This window comes from Phyllostomus hastatus, unplaced genomic scaffold (assembly GCF_019186645.2).
Source record: "Phyllostomus hastatus isolate PE091 unplaced genomic scaffold, TTU_PhHast_1.1 phas_contig_1162, whole genome shotgun sequence".
Taxonomy (NCBI): Eukaryota; Metazoa; Chordata; class Mammalia; order Chiroptera; family Phyllostomidae; genus Phyllostomus; species Phyllostomus hastatus.
Genome location: NW_025333537.1, coordinates 5,002,599 through 5,015,830, shown reverse-complemented (window position 1 = coordinate 5,015,830; position 13,232 = coordinate 5,002,599). Strand labels below are relative to the sequence as shown.

The 13,232-nt window shown below is 50.2% G+C and overlaps 1 protein-coding gene across 1 annotated transcript in view; it reads right to left on the bottom strand.

Moving 5' to 3' along the window:
- KSR2 (kinase suppressor of ras 2) overlaps nt 1–13,232 on the bottom strand; it is a 268,843-nt gene that overhangs the window by 198,081 nt on the left and 57,530 nt on the right. The window contains exons 2-3 of the mRNA XM_045843859.1: nt 6,594–6,734; nt 3,893–4,043 (exon numbers count right to left, since the gene is read on the bottom strand). Of these exons, the coding sequence (XP_045699815.1) occupies nt 3,893–4,043; nt 6,594–6,734 (292 nt within the window). The remainder of the gene's footprint in view (nt 1–3,892; nt 4,044–6,593; nt 6,735–13,232) is intronic.

Below are 13,232 nucleotides of genomic sequence, written 5' to 3'. Positions count from 1 at the left end.
TGATGATGGTGTTGGTGGTGATGATGGTGATGATGGTGGTGGTGGTGATGGTGGTGGTGGTGATGGTGGTGATGGTGCTGGTGATGGTGGTGCTGGTGATGGTGGTGGTGGTGGTGGTGATGGTGTTGGTGGTGATGATGGTAATGATGGTGGTGGTGGTGGTGGTGGTGGTGATGGTGGTGACGGTGTTGGTGGTGATGATGGTGATGATGATGGTGTTGGTGGCGGTGTTGATGATGGTGATGATGGTGGTGGTGGTGATGATGGTGGTGGTGGTGGTGGTGGTGATGATGGTGGTGGTGGTGATGGTGATGATGGTGGTGGTGGTGATGATGGTGATGATGGTGGTGGTGGTGTTGGTGGTGATGGTGGTGGTGGTGGTGATGATGGTGATGATGGTGGTGGTGGTGATGGTGCTGGTGATGGTGGTGCTGGTGATGGTGGTGGTGGTGGTGATAGTGATGATGGTGTTGGTGGTTGTAGGATGAGGGTAGGTACAGCAATAGTGTGATAAGGACAATAATGGTAACAACAGAAGTTACCACGCAGCTCATCCAGGCCAGGCCCTGTGCTTTGCCGGCATCATCTCATACAATCCTCCCAACAGCCAGCAGCACGGAAACGAGTCCCCACTACACACCAGGATTTAAAACACTTTATTTCATCACTGTAGAAGACTCCAGCTGAGAGCTGGGGAGACCAAATGAAAAAATATGATTAAGAAGCAAGAGTCAAAAACGAGTTTGTTCCCTAGTTTGGGATAACATTTTTGATTAAGATGCAGGGTGAGAAACAATGAAATCATCCAGCTACCAAGATAGTTAGAAGCTTCAAAGAACCAATGATAATTTTTGAGGGAAGAAGACAATTTAAGGCAAGGATGGGTGGGGAATGGCTCACTGCTTCCCCCTGGTGGAGATCTTTAGCCAGCACATTGCATGACTTCCTGCACTTCCTTCGACAAACACAGTCTGAGAACAGGGGGTGAACGGCGGCATCCTGCGCCTGTCTGCAGGGAAGTCACAAGCAGAGGAGGGCGTAAGACAAACAACGGACAAACAGTCCAAGGCATGGCCAGTTGGTGATAGAAGCATTCAATCATTCATTCATTCATTCACTCAATACAGTGCAGAGGCCTTGAGTCAGGGGCCTGAGAAAAAGCAGGATTCATGGGAAGGACGAAGGGGGAAGGGCGTTCCAGGCAGTGGGCTGAATACGGAGAGATGAAACCCACGCCTGAGCCAGGGAGCCCTAAGTAACTCGTAGGTTTGTGCAGCACTGAGGGCTCGATGGGGAAACGTGTCCGATCAGAAGCCCGACCCCGAGACGCTGTGCGATCCGTGGGACAGTCCACGTATGTGCAGCCACTGGCGAGTGTCTCTGGCCCACGTGAGACGGAAGGCGTGTGATTCAGAAACGGGGACCGAGTCCCCACTGTGCGCCGGGCATTGAGCTGGAAGGTCCGGCTGGAGATAAAACGGTGGGCGGAAACCGGCGTGAGCCCCCCTGCAGCGTGCGCTCCAGTGGGGGAGAGGCGCACCCATCAAAAACAAACTCCTCCCCCACAAAGGCTGAGACAGAAAGGGGAAAAGTGTCCCTGAGACACACAGAGCTGAGGGACGCTGCTGCTACGGAGACTGGGAGCGGAGGGGACCAAGGTGCCCTGGGCTGCGGGAGGCGGGCACTGGTGCACCACTTGGCACTGCGTGTCGGTTGGGGGCCCTGCGGCTCGGAGGCTGGACGTCATACGTGGCCACTCAGTTGCCCGAGAAGAGCCGGTGGAGGCAGGAGGCTCCCTGAGGCCAGTACTTTTCAACCCAACCAAGTGAGGTGTGAATTCCAAGTGGCGCATCACTGCCAGCATCTGGGGAGTGGCACAGGATGAAGAAGAATGGGAAAGAGCGGGCACAGGAAGAATCAGTCCCGTTTCATGACACACATTTCAGCGGGGTATGTGTATCTGCACACGTGTGTGTGTGTGTGTGTGTGTGTGTGTGTGTAATATGTGTGTGTGAGGTTGCCATATAAACCATTTTTGGCACTGTGTGTCTTGATTTTTAAAAAGCTTGATAATCCCAGACCAGAGGCCCCATCAAGGCCGCACCCAGCCCCAGGGGTCACGAGGGCGACTGGCTGCTGGGCCCACAGAGGCCGACATCAACGCCTCCCTCGGACGGCCCCAGAGTCCGGCCCCACCCACGAGGGCTCTGCCAAACTCGGGAGCCCAGCTCTGAGCGGGACACGTGACCTCTGAAAAGCAAGGAGGAGCCCAACCTCAAATGCTCGCTCTCCCACCTTGTGGGGGGCAGAGGGCGGGGAGGGGCAGGCAGAAGCTGATACGAACTCTTTGGAAAGCCAACAGCATGGTGTTCGCCGGAAGCCTTAGGATATGTGAGCCCTGTGCCGTGTGGGGGGACCACACTCCTCTGAACTCTCACTAGAGGCAGCGCCCTGGGTGTGCCCGCGGATCCCGACAGCCCACGCCGCTCGCCGTGGCACCGCCCACAATGAAAATACAGAGACGGCCTCCACTCCCAGAAACAGGGGGCTGGCTGAACGCACGGTGGCGGTGCTCAGGCCTTGAAAACGAGGAGGAAATACAGTCGCTGGCGAAGAGGCGCAAGCTGTCACGCTGTCATGAGGCACCATTCCCCCACCCGCTTCTCACTGCCGGCCGGCAGGAGGCAGCCTGAAGCAGGCTCGTCGGCGCTGCTAGACTGAGAGGCCCCTCTCGGCCATGGGACCAGAGCAAGGAGCAACCCGGCCTTCGGAGCCGCTCAACCAGGGGTGAGAAAGAACACTGGAAAACACCCAGACACAGCCTTCTGTCACGAATGGGAGGGGCCATTCCTGGTGCCTAGTGGGTGGAGACCAGGGATGCCCCGAAACATCCTTCAAAGACAGCACAGCCTCCAGTGCACGGTCTCTTTGGATGCAGGGTACCGCCCTGATCAAGGCCTGCTAGCAGCAGAGAACGTAGGACAGCATGCGTGCGGGACCTGGGCCGACGACCTGCTTCAGATGTGCTCTGCTTTGCCCACTGATGGATCCTGAGCACACCCGGCACGGAGCGGTCACTCAACAAATACTGCTGCCTGTTGAATCCCGCCAGGGCATCTGCGGGTAAGAATCGGCCCAATGGTGCCAGACTCTGTACAACAGTGACACCTTGTGGCGGGAACTGACACCACCACGCGGGTGGACCAGGACCAACAACATTTCTCTTTGGCTGATGTTTGCTCTGCAAATATCACCCTTAACACCGAAAAGGCCGGGGAACTTGTGGGAAAGTTATAAAGCTGGAGAGAAGCATAAGGCCTCAAGGGGATGATATCTGATCTCCTGCTGAGAAGGGCTGACGGGAGTTTGAACAATTCAAAGGTAGTGTACACACACCTATTGCTCTGGAAGAAGTATACCAAAAATAATATACAAAAAGGACAGCAGTAGGTCCCTGGATGGTGAAGCTGAGGGTACTTAGGTCTATTTATCTGTTTTCTGGTGTGTTTTATATTGAATTCACATTGTTTATGTAAAAATTCAAGATGTTGACCCAAAATACAAAGGCACGTCAGAATGTCTAAGGTAAAACAATTCCGGTCTCCCTGCACACGCCCAGTATCTCCATATCTGGGCCCTAACTGTCCAGAACCAAATGTCCCACAAGCTCAGACGGTCTCCCCCCTTGGGACAGAGTTCCCAGAAGCTGCCCTGACCACTTCTGGCCTCCCAGGAGCCTCTCTCCTCAGCTGGTGAGGCGCCTCTCTCCTTGGCAGCTCTCGAGCCGTATTTACCACCCAGAGCCGAGGCCGTCTCATCCCAGGCTGCAGCTGAGGGCACAGGACCCCGGAGCACCGGGCAGGGAGGGGTCCATGCCACGGCACCTGCTCACCTGCCAGGTGCACGTTCCGGAGGCAGGAGAGGGAGGCATTCAGGCGGGCACATTCCTCCTGGTTGGCTCCGTATTTCTCCACGGTCTCACACACCTGCTCGTCCGTCATCTCCAAGAGGTCCTCCAGACTCAGCTGGCCTGGGGTGATTTCCTAGGGAGTTGAAGAAAGAGGGTAAATAGACATCCAGCGCCCATGGTGGAGAAATGCCCACCATGCTGCCCTCTAGTGGCGAATAGTGGGACACCGGGCACCGGGGGGGATGGCAAGTTGGCATAATAGCCAGGTCTCTGACTTGGGCATCAGACAGGCTTGGGTTTGATCTCGGCTGTGCCACTCATAAGCTAGATGACCTGCAGCAAGTCATTTAACCTGTATGAGCCTCACTTCACTCACCTAAAGACGGGAATCGTAAGCACACATACTGGGTAGGGAAGCACGTATGCGTCGCCCAGGGCGCTCCATCAATGGTGGGAGCTAATTCCTTAGGAACCAGCCTCCGATTTGTTTATCTCTGGAGGGCCCTCCGTGCCTCCTGCTCAGCTCGTACAGCAGTGGCTCGTCCCAAATTCAGGGTGGACTCAGAGCAGAGCAAACCGGGCAGCCCGTTTCTGGATGCTGCCCTCCGCTCTCTGCTAGATGTCTTGAGCAGTGCCCTTCACTGCCACCAGCCACCAGCCCCCTTTCCCAAAACGATGTGTCCCTGGCCATCGTAACGGGGATACACCTTGAAATCTGTCAAACTTCTATATTTATGCATCTACGAAAAAAAAGCCTTCGTTTTATAACACTTAATGGTAGCCTCCCACCTCGTTTCATCCTGCCTGGCACCTTGTTTCTACCTGGTGGCAGCTCCGAGCTCTCGCTTACCTGTTAAGGAGCAGTTACGTTTACACAATCCTAAAAATTACATTCGGCCCTTTGAAGGCAACTGCGAGGCTAACGTGGGCCCAGGTGAAAATGAGTTGGACACCCCTGTTCTAGGAAAATACATGGAATACTAGTGCCCTCTTGTGGCCAGGCCCTTGTATCACAACAAAATCAGACATTTCCGCAACCAGGAAGAGGAAAATTGCGTAGCAAAAAAAAAAATTCTGTCCAAAAAGAAAAAAGATGCAGGGCAAAAGCCAGGAAGCCCAGTTGATGCCTTTACAACTTACTAGGACACAAGACAGGGAGAGGACAATAACCGAGTGGCTTTGCGGCTTTCTCAAGCAGGAACCCCTGGCAGGTGAGCCCCACTTTAAGAAAGGTGTATCTGAGAGCACACAGTGAGTCGTACTGAGAAGGGATGGTTCCCAACATAAAAGAATTCTCCTCTTGGCTGCGGGATTCACTCGGGCATTTTCATCTTATAATTAACCCCCTCAAATATTCAATTTACACTGACATTCATGGTCACACAAAAATCACAGAAGTAACTGACACCAAGAATGGAGAAAGCCTTAACAAACCTGGGCCAAAAGAACAGGTCTGCTTCTGTTGTATAAAATAACGATAATGATAATAATCATTGAAATGGATGTAGCACTGTCTTAAGTATTTTTCGTGGATTTTTCTTTTAAAAAGAAAGACCACAGAAAGTGGGTATTTTCGTCACTAACATTAGTCTGTAACTTGGACACTAAATTCAGAGAGGTTAGGCCTCTGGTCCAACATCACGCAGCAAGTAAGTTTGAACTCAGGCCCTCTGTCTTCAGAGGTTTCTCCACACTTCCAGTTCCTCCAGAGAAGGGGGACCTCTAGTGGACACACATGTGAGCTGCAGGCAGAGCGCAGGAACCCCAGCCTTTCCTCACCTCCTGGCCGGTGGCCTTGGGCTCACGATTCTCGTGACTTAGGGTCAGAATCCGAGCTTGGGTGTCTGCAGGCAAGGTAAATACCAATGGGCAAAGCTGAACCTGGGAGCCCTCGGGACTGAACAGGCAGCAGATTCAGTTGACGGTGACTAGACAGGAATTCAGTTCAGTGTCATGAGCAATTCACTTTTCAAGAGAAGCCAGAGCTGGGGTTTTATACAAACCCTTTCAACGTTTAAATGTGGACCGAAAAAATTTTTGAACACTGTATCAGCCAAACAAAAACATGCCTGTGCATCAGACACAGCCTGAGGCCACCAGCTTTCGCCCCTGACACGAAGCTGGCATTTCCTGAGTGCTATTCATTAGGTGCCAGAGCTGAACATTTTACATGGGTCCACGCATCCTCCCTGCCAGCTACTTGGGAAGAGGAGACAGTCATCACACATTTAGCGGCTGAGAAAACTGACCCTCTAAGACTATGGCGTGCCACTGGGTGGCTGCTGGCCAGGTGAGGTGACATTAAACACAGTTTAAAACTTCCGTTCCCCAGTCCCATGCACTAACCACAGCCTGAGTGATAGAGAGCCGCGTGTGGCTGGTGGCTGCTGCACCGCGCAGCACACGCGTGGAGTACCTCCACCGCCGCAGGACGCCCCGCCCACCACAGCCGGCCACAGCCAGCCACAGAGGTGCAGTGATCTGGCCAATGTGGCTGAGTTCACAAGTGGCAGAGCTACAATGGGTCGCTCTTAATGACCCCTGCAGAGGGGATCCCTGATGGCTTCATCCAGTACATATTGATTGAAGGCCTACTATGTGCCAGGCACAGCCAACACCCCACTGCCCGGGGGACTGGCGGCTGGCCGGTAAGGGGCAGAGGGCAGGGGCCGCGTCCGGTCACCTCCAGGACTTCCTTGCGCACGTCGACGATCCGGAACCAGTGCCGGAGCTGGGGGAAGCCGTCCAGCTCCGCGTTGCGCTCCTGCAGGGCCACCTTCTTTTTGCAGGACAGCTGCCGGCTGAAGTACTTCACCAGCTTGCTCTGCAAAGACACAGACGAGGACACGTCTCAGAGGCACTGCCGCGAGGGAGACGGGCGAGAGTCTCCGCGCTGTCGCCTCCCACCCGAACCCCGTCCGGCTCCATATTCTAAAGGAGGGGGGCGCGCATTGGTGCCACTCCAGCGTGGGTGGGGGGGACCGTTGGCTGGATCCTTGCACAGTTCCACGACTGTACCCTGGGACCCAGCCAGTCCACCCCTAGGACTCACCCTACAGACACAATCTTATCATTTGGGGGGGGGGGGACTAGATTTCCCTTTAACTTTGAAATTTTAGCATCTGAACTGAGAAGAACTCTAAGGATAAAATACAGCACCAGACTTCAAAGAAAAAAATCATGTAAAATAGCTCGTGTAAAATATAACTGATTACATGTTTAAATGATAATATTTTGGATCGACTGGGTTGAATCAAATACAAAAATTAATTTCATCTGTCTCTGTGGCTACCACAAAATTTAAAATTACACATTTGGCCCACATCTGTTTCTCTCATTATATTTGTAACAAACAGGGCCGCTCTAAGATTTTATACTAAAGAAACAATTTAGGATATGAAGAGGCTTTGCTCCAAGCTGAGAAAAGCCAGGAGCGAGAGGAAACCACCCAACTCTTCAATAACAGGGGACAATGTAAATAAATTACATTGTATTCACATGATGCTGTACCATTAAAAATAATGTACATGTAAAATATTTATAATGTATGAATAAGGCGTAAACATTTTATAAGCTCTGTGTGTATAAATGCAGAGAAAAAAGCCCTTGGAGGGTAGATAAGAAGATTTTAGCACTACTTATCTCTTACGGTAAGATTCTGAGTGATCTATTTTTTTCCTGTTTGCTTCTCTACAGCAAAACATTAGAACGCACAGTGGACAGATGCATTAGCTGATTTTTAATGGAAACGATGTTTGAACAGGCTTGGCAAAATTTTTTTTCTAACACTGAGCACGTGAGGAGCCCCTGAGAATGCCACCACCGACATCGACATCTTAACGCTCGTGCCCGTGGATTCGGCGATCTCGCTTCCAGAACCTTCCTTACAGAAAAGTTTGAACACACGTGTGTCTGTAAGGCAAAAGACTGGCCAGTCACTGTAGCAGCGTTTGTGATTTTAAAAACTTGAGAACAATTGTTAAAAAGGTACATTAGCAGAAAACGAAAATATGGGCGCGTTCAAGTCCATTCGCAGCAGGGCACACTATTAACGCATAAACTCCACGATGGGCGGATGGATACATGTTGAGTCGGGGGAAAAAAAAATCTCCAACATTTTCCTCTTCCGTGATCTGAAAAGACCCTGTATGATACGATTGCATCTGTATTTTAAAAACCATATGTGTGTCAATAATATGTTTACAAACACACAGCAAAAATCTGAAAATCTACAGTGAACTATAACTGTAAAACTTGGTATGAAAGAGGGCATCCACTTTTCACTGTGCACCTATATTGTTTGAATTTTTCTAATAAGTACATATTGCTTTGCTTTTCCAATATCTAGAAAATTTTTTTAATTTAAATTTAAGACGTAACTGAGCCAAAGGTTAGGTATATGTAAAGGGTGGGCAGGACACCTGACCTCCAGTTCACGCATTTGCTCAAAAAATATTTACAAATATAATACTGTACACCCACTGTAATGGAAAATTGTTTTAATTTTAAAAACATATGTAAATAGCCCTGGCTGGCATAGCTCAGTGGATTGAGCGCGCGCTGCAAACCAAAGTGTCGCAGGTTCGATTCCCAGTCAGGGCACATGCCTGGGTTGCAGGCCATGACCCCCAGCAACCGCACATTGATGTTTCTCTCTCTCTCTTTCTCCCTCCCTTCCCTCTCTAAAAATAAATAAATAAAACCTTTAAAAAATAATATGTAAATATATTTTAATTTAATTTTAATTTAAACCAGTGTGCCAGGTACTGGGTCAGGCTCTGGGAATTCGGAAAAGAAACGTGATTAGCCCGAAGGGCACCTCCTTCCCGCTGTGTCTGGCACAGAGACTCCCAGCCAGCCCTGGATTTCTGGAGAAAAGGGAGGCAGGAAGCCTGTATCCAACCGTGGCCACTCTCCAGATCCGTCCTAGTAAATCCCAGGACAGAGAGGGTCTTCTCGGGATCCTGCCTTTGCTCACAACCTGGGAAAGAACGCCCAGCCATGAAAAGCGCAATGGGGCCCTCGGACCCGAGACGAGGGGGTTCACGCGCAGGACGTGCGCGCGCCCGGAAGGCTCGCTCGCGTGGCGCCCATCCGAGCAGAGGGCTCGTAGGTCGTTGGAAAAAAAACAAACGGAAGAGCACGACACGGAACCAGAGAACGAGAACGCCGCTGCACAACTGTCACAGCTGCTCCATACTCGGTTTTCATGCCCGTGTCTGCAGCAAGAGGCCGTCTCGAGAAGGAACCAGAACTTTCAGTGAAACTGGGCTCCTATCCCCACTGAGCAGCGCCGAGTCTTACACCGGCTCTAGGCCTCCGCTGGCTCGCCGGGGAAAGGAAGGTCAAGTGCTCCTGCTTTGCAGGACTGTGGAGACAGACCGTTCACGCCAGGCGGCACCCGAGGACCGCTCAGAAGGGCCCGGCAGCAGTGCCGATTCTGTGTTCCGTGAACTCACAAACACCTTCCAGCATTAGCTGGCAGGGGTAAGCCCCAGATACACTGACTACCAGTATCAGGGAAAGTATTACGTTTCTAGTACATTAAAATTACTCGGTTTTCAAATAAATAATAAACACTCTTTCAAGATCAAATGCGCCATTTCTCCACGGTTTCAAAGGTACGGATTAAAGTTATACGGTAAGAAAATGGACTTTTAATTGGATTTTTAAAAACCTGTCTTCATAATTCACTATGGAAGTCCTGATTTAGAAATTAATAGGGTTTGAATCCGTTCAATTTACAGAAATTGACTGAAAGTAACACATGCTTACTTCATCAACAGTATCTGTAAGTCTTGGCTTTTTTGCTCACTGGTCTTCCTTAGCCTTTCCCCTTCTGAGTAGATAAGGTTTTAGTGTGTATTATTATATGCCCATATACATGCCTGTGTTGGATTTCAAATACAACAAAAGAAAGAAAAATCTGGTGTCTTTAAATAAATCCGAACAATACCCTATCAACTTCTCAAAGACACGAGGAATCCGTGTCAAGGAAAGTCAGTGACATCACTCTCATGCCTTTAAGAAGCACTGAGGGCCACAGAAGTCTGAAAAGCTGGAAAGGCCAGGTGCTGGAAGGCAGCAGCAAGGTAACCGAGTCATCGCTCAAACACCCATCCCTGGAAAGCGGCCTTTCCCACGTGTGGGCGTCACTGATAACTTGAGGTCACACGAGGCACGACCTGAAATAACGTGGATCGCAGCACCAGCATGTGCTTCTCCATCCAAGAACCCCTCCAGCCAGCTGCCCATCTCTCAAGGGGCCAGCCTCTGTTCAGCGAGTGATTCTGTGTCTTTAACGGCCAACGCTCGCTAATCTCTCTTTACAACGAGAGCAAGACCCAGACGCACAGCCTTGGCCAGGTAACAACATTTAGCACAATTTAACGACACTTTTGTGTTCACTGTATCTATTTTCTTTGTTTTCCATTCATGGCAAGTGATGCTACCTTTCTACTGCAGTAGTTACACAAAGTTTTATTTTTAAAATATATGTATGTTTAAAAAATTGAATTGGCTTCAAGAAAACACACAGATATGGCAAAAAGTACAGTGGTGCTATCAGGCTGATAAGTTTGGGAAACAATGTCTCATAAAGTTCAAACTCGTTGATGATTATTCCGGGCTCCACTTTGCAGTTAACTCACTAAAGAGGCACAGTGCCCGCCCCCCTTCAATCAGGATGGCCGTGTGACTTGCCTCAGCCAATAGAAAGAGGTCTTGTATGTTTCCACTTGCTCTCTTAGATGTGTGCCATCTCCACGAGACTGTGTCCAGGCTAGTCAACTCAACCAAAGGATGAGGGATAACACAGCAAAGTCAAGTCTTCCCAGACATCCCGGACAAAGCCATCCTAACTCAGCCAACTGCCAACTGTTGCCTGTTAGCTGTCAGTGAGCCCAGCCAAGATCAGAAGAGCCACTAGCCTGCAGCGGACTCCAGACGTATGACCAATACATCTTTATGTTGTATGCAAATAATGTTCTGTAGTCGTGTGTTACACAGCGCTATTGCGACCCACAGCTAACTGACACACCATCCCACCCACTCATGGGAACCTGAATTTTTCATCAAAGTCCATCTCAAATGTCAGCTTCTCCACCGAGTCCTCATCAATTCTTCCCTGGCATTTTATTTGTATATACTCTATTATAAAATGTATCATAGTTGTTCTTGCATTATTACTGGTTTATCATAAAGACAGCAGATATCTTAAAGAGTAAGTGAGCACAATGATAAAAAGTAAAAAGGACCATCACTGAGCACTTTCAAGGCCAAGCTCAAGGTCTTACAGGCATCGAGTCAATGCAGCCTCACCTTCCCAGGAGCCAGGTGCTAGGAAGATCTACATTTTACAGATGACGACAGCAGACACATCTGCACAATCACACGACTAGTAAGCAGAGAGCTCAGGTTCACACCCACGTCTGACTCCAAAGCCCCAATAAGCATAAAGGATAACTTTATTTTAATTTACTTTATTTAATAAACACATGTATATATTTCCCTTGTTAAAAAAACAAGTTAGAACATTTCCGGTAAGGCCAAAGCTCCCTCTGACCATCCCTACTAGTGCTGACCCCTCGCCCCAGAGGTGACAAAGGAACCTGCCGAGACCCGTCCACCCTCCCAGACCTGTTCCCTGCACTTCCGTACACACAGGTAGAAACCACAGTGTGGTTTCATGTCCAGGGTTGTTTTTCTCACAGAAATGGTATCATGAAGCACACATTTTCCACAGCTTACTTGCTTCACTCAGGACTAAAGCCTCAAGGATCCTTCCCGTCAGTTCCCAGATCTGCCTCTTTCTTTTTAATCTTCGGCGAGGGCTCCCTCTGAGACCGGGGTCGAAAGCCCAGGCTGCGTGCGGCTCTGCGCTGTCTGCCCGGGGCCCCTTTGTCAGCTGCGATAAAGCGCTGCGGGGATCCCTGGCACGAGAGCCGCCGCTGTGGACTAGATGCCTGCGGCGTGCCTGGCGCTGCGGGGTCAGGGCTCCGAATGGGTGTGTTCATTTGTTAAACCGCGCCACGATGCCGGCTGCCAGGCTGGTCGTCTGGGCCCGTTCTGGGAACAAGAAAACTGAGATATCAAGAGATGCGGTCATCTGCCCGGGTCCACAGAACTATTTAGGTCAGGGAGCCAGGGTGTGAGTCCCGAGCCCCCTCGCTTTACCAGGCTGCTGTACTTTTTATGAATTGTTCATGGGTTCTTCCCAACGAACTGGAGACCTGAAAGTTGGGCGTCGATGCTTCAAGGACAGAGAGGGTCTCCCTCATCTTGGGACCCCTTCCCGGCATTGTGGGAGAAGTAAGTATCTTCTGAGGCCTTGGCAAGTCACATCAGCCCCCTGAGCCTCCACTTTCTCATCTGTAAAATGGGCACGTGCCGCCTTTCCTCCCAGGCCTGCTGAGGCGTCCCCTGAGACATCGGCTGTGCAGAAGACAAGCAGAGTCCCCTCCCCCTACATAGGCATGAACAGTTTTCTAACTAGTCGCTGAAGGGATGCTTGGGTCCGGGGGAGGGGTTTCCAAGGGCATGCTGAGACTGCGCCACTGTGACACATACGGATGGGGAGAGGAGGCGCGTTTAGGACGCAGGTAGAATGGAGAAGACGAGTGGGAAGGGCAGCCACAGGCCCAGGTCTCCCCTCGAGGTGAAGGGACCCAAGAATCACCTTTCAGGAGATGAGAACAGCTGGTCTGAGCTTTGAAAAACCCAGAAAACTGCCCAGAGCACGAGACTGGACTGTCCAGAGACTGAGAAGCACTTTCCAAACGGGGACCCTGGGGTTCAGCGGCCTTCCCCACCAGGTCCCCAAGACCAGTCAGCCAGCAGGGCTTCTCTCTGAACCAAGGCTGTGACAAGCACCTTTTATGAATTATCTAATTAGCGGCACTGCCATATAGGGCCAGTTACTGCCCCATTTCCCAGATGGGAAAACCAAGGCCCAGAAAGGTTAAGTAATTTGCCCAAGGTCATCGAGCAACTACTGGCAAGTGGATGAATCAGGACTTAAACCCAAGTCTAAAAAACTCTTGTTTATTGACACACAGAGAATGTCATGATCTGCTCTCACGTGAGAAAACACAGCAGCTAAAGTCACAGGTGCAACATAGCCCTGTTTTCTGAATGGGAAAGGAATATGTGTGTGTATGTGTGTATATACATATATAATATATGTCATGCCATGTGTGTAGTACATACATATATAATACAATATCATATTACATATAATATACACACAATTTTTATGTGTATGTATCCTAATTTTTCTATAAGCTTAAATTAGCTATATGATAATCAGTACAAGTCCCATGAA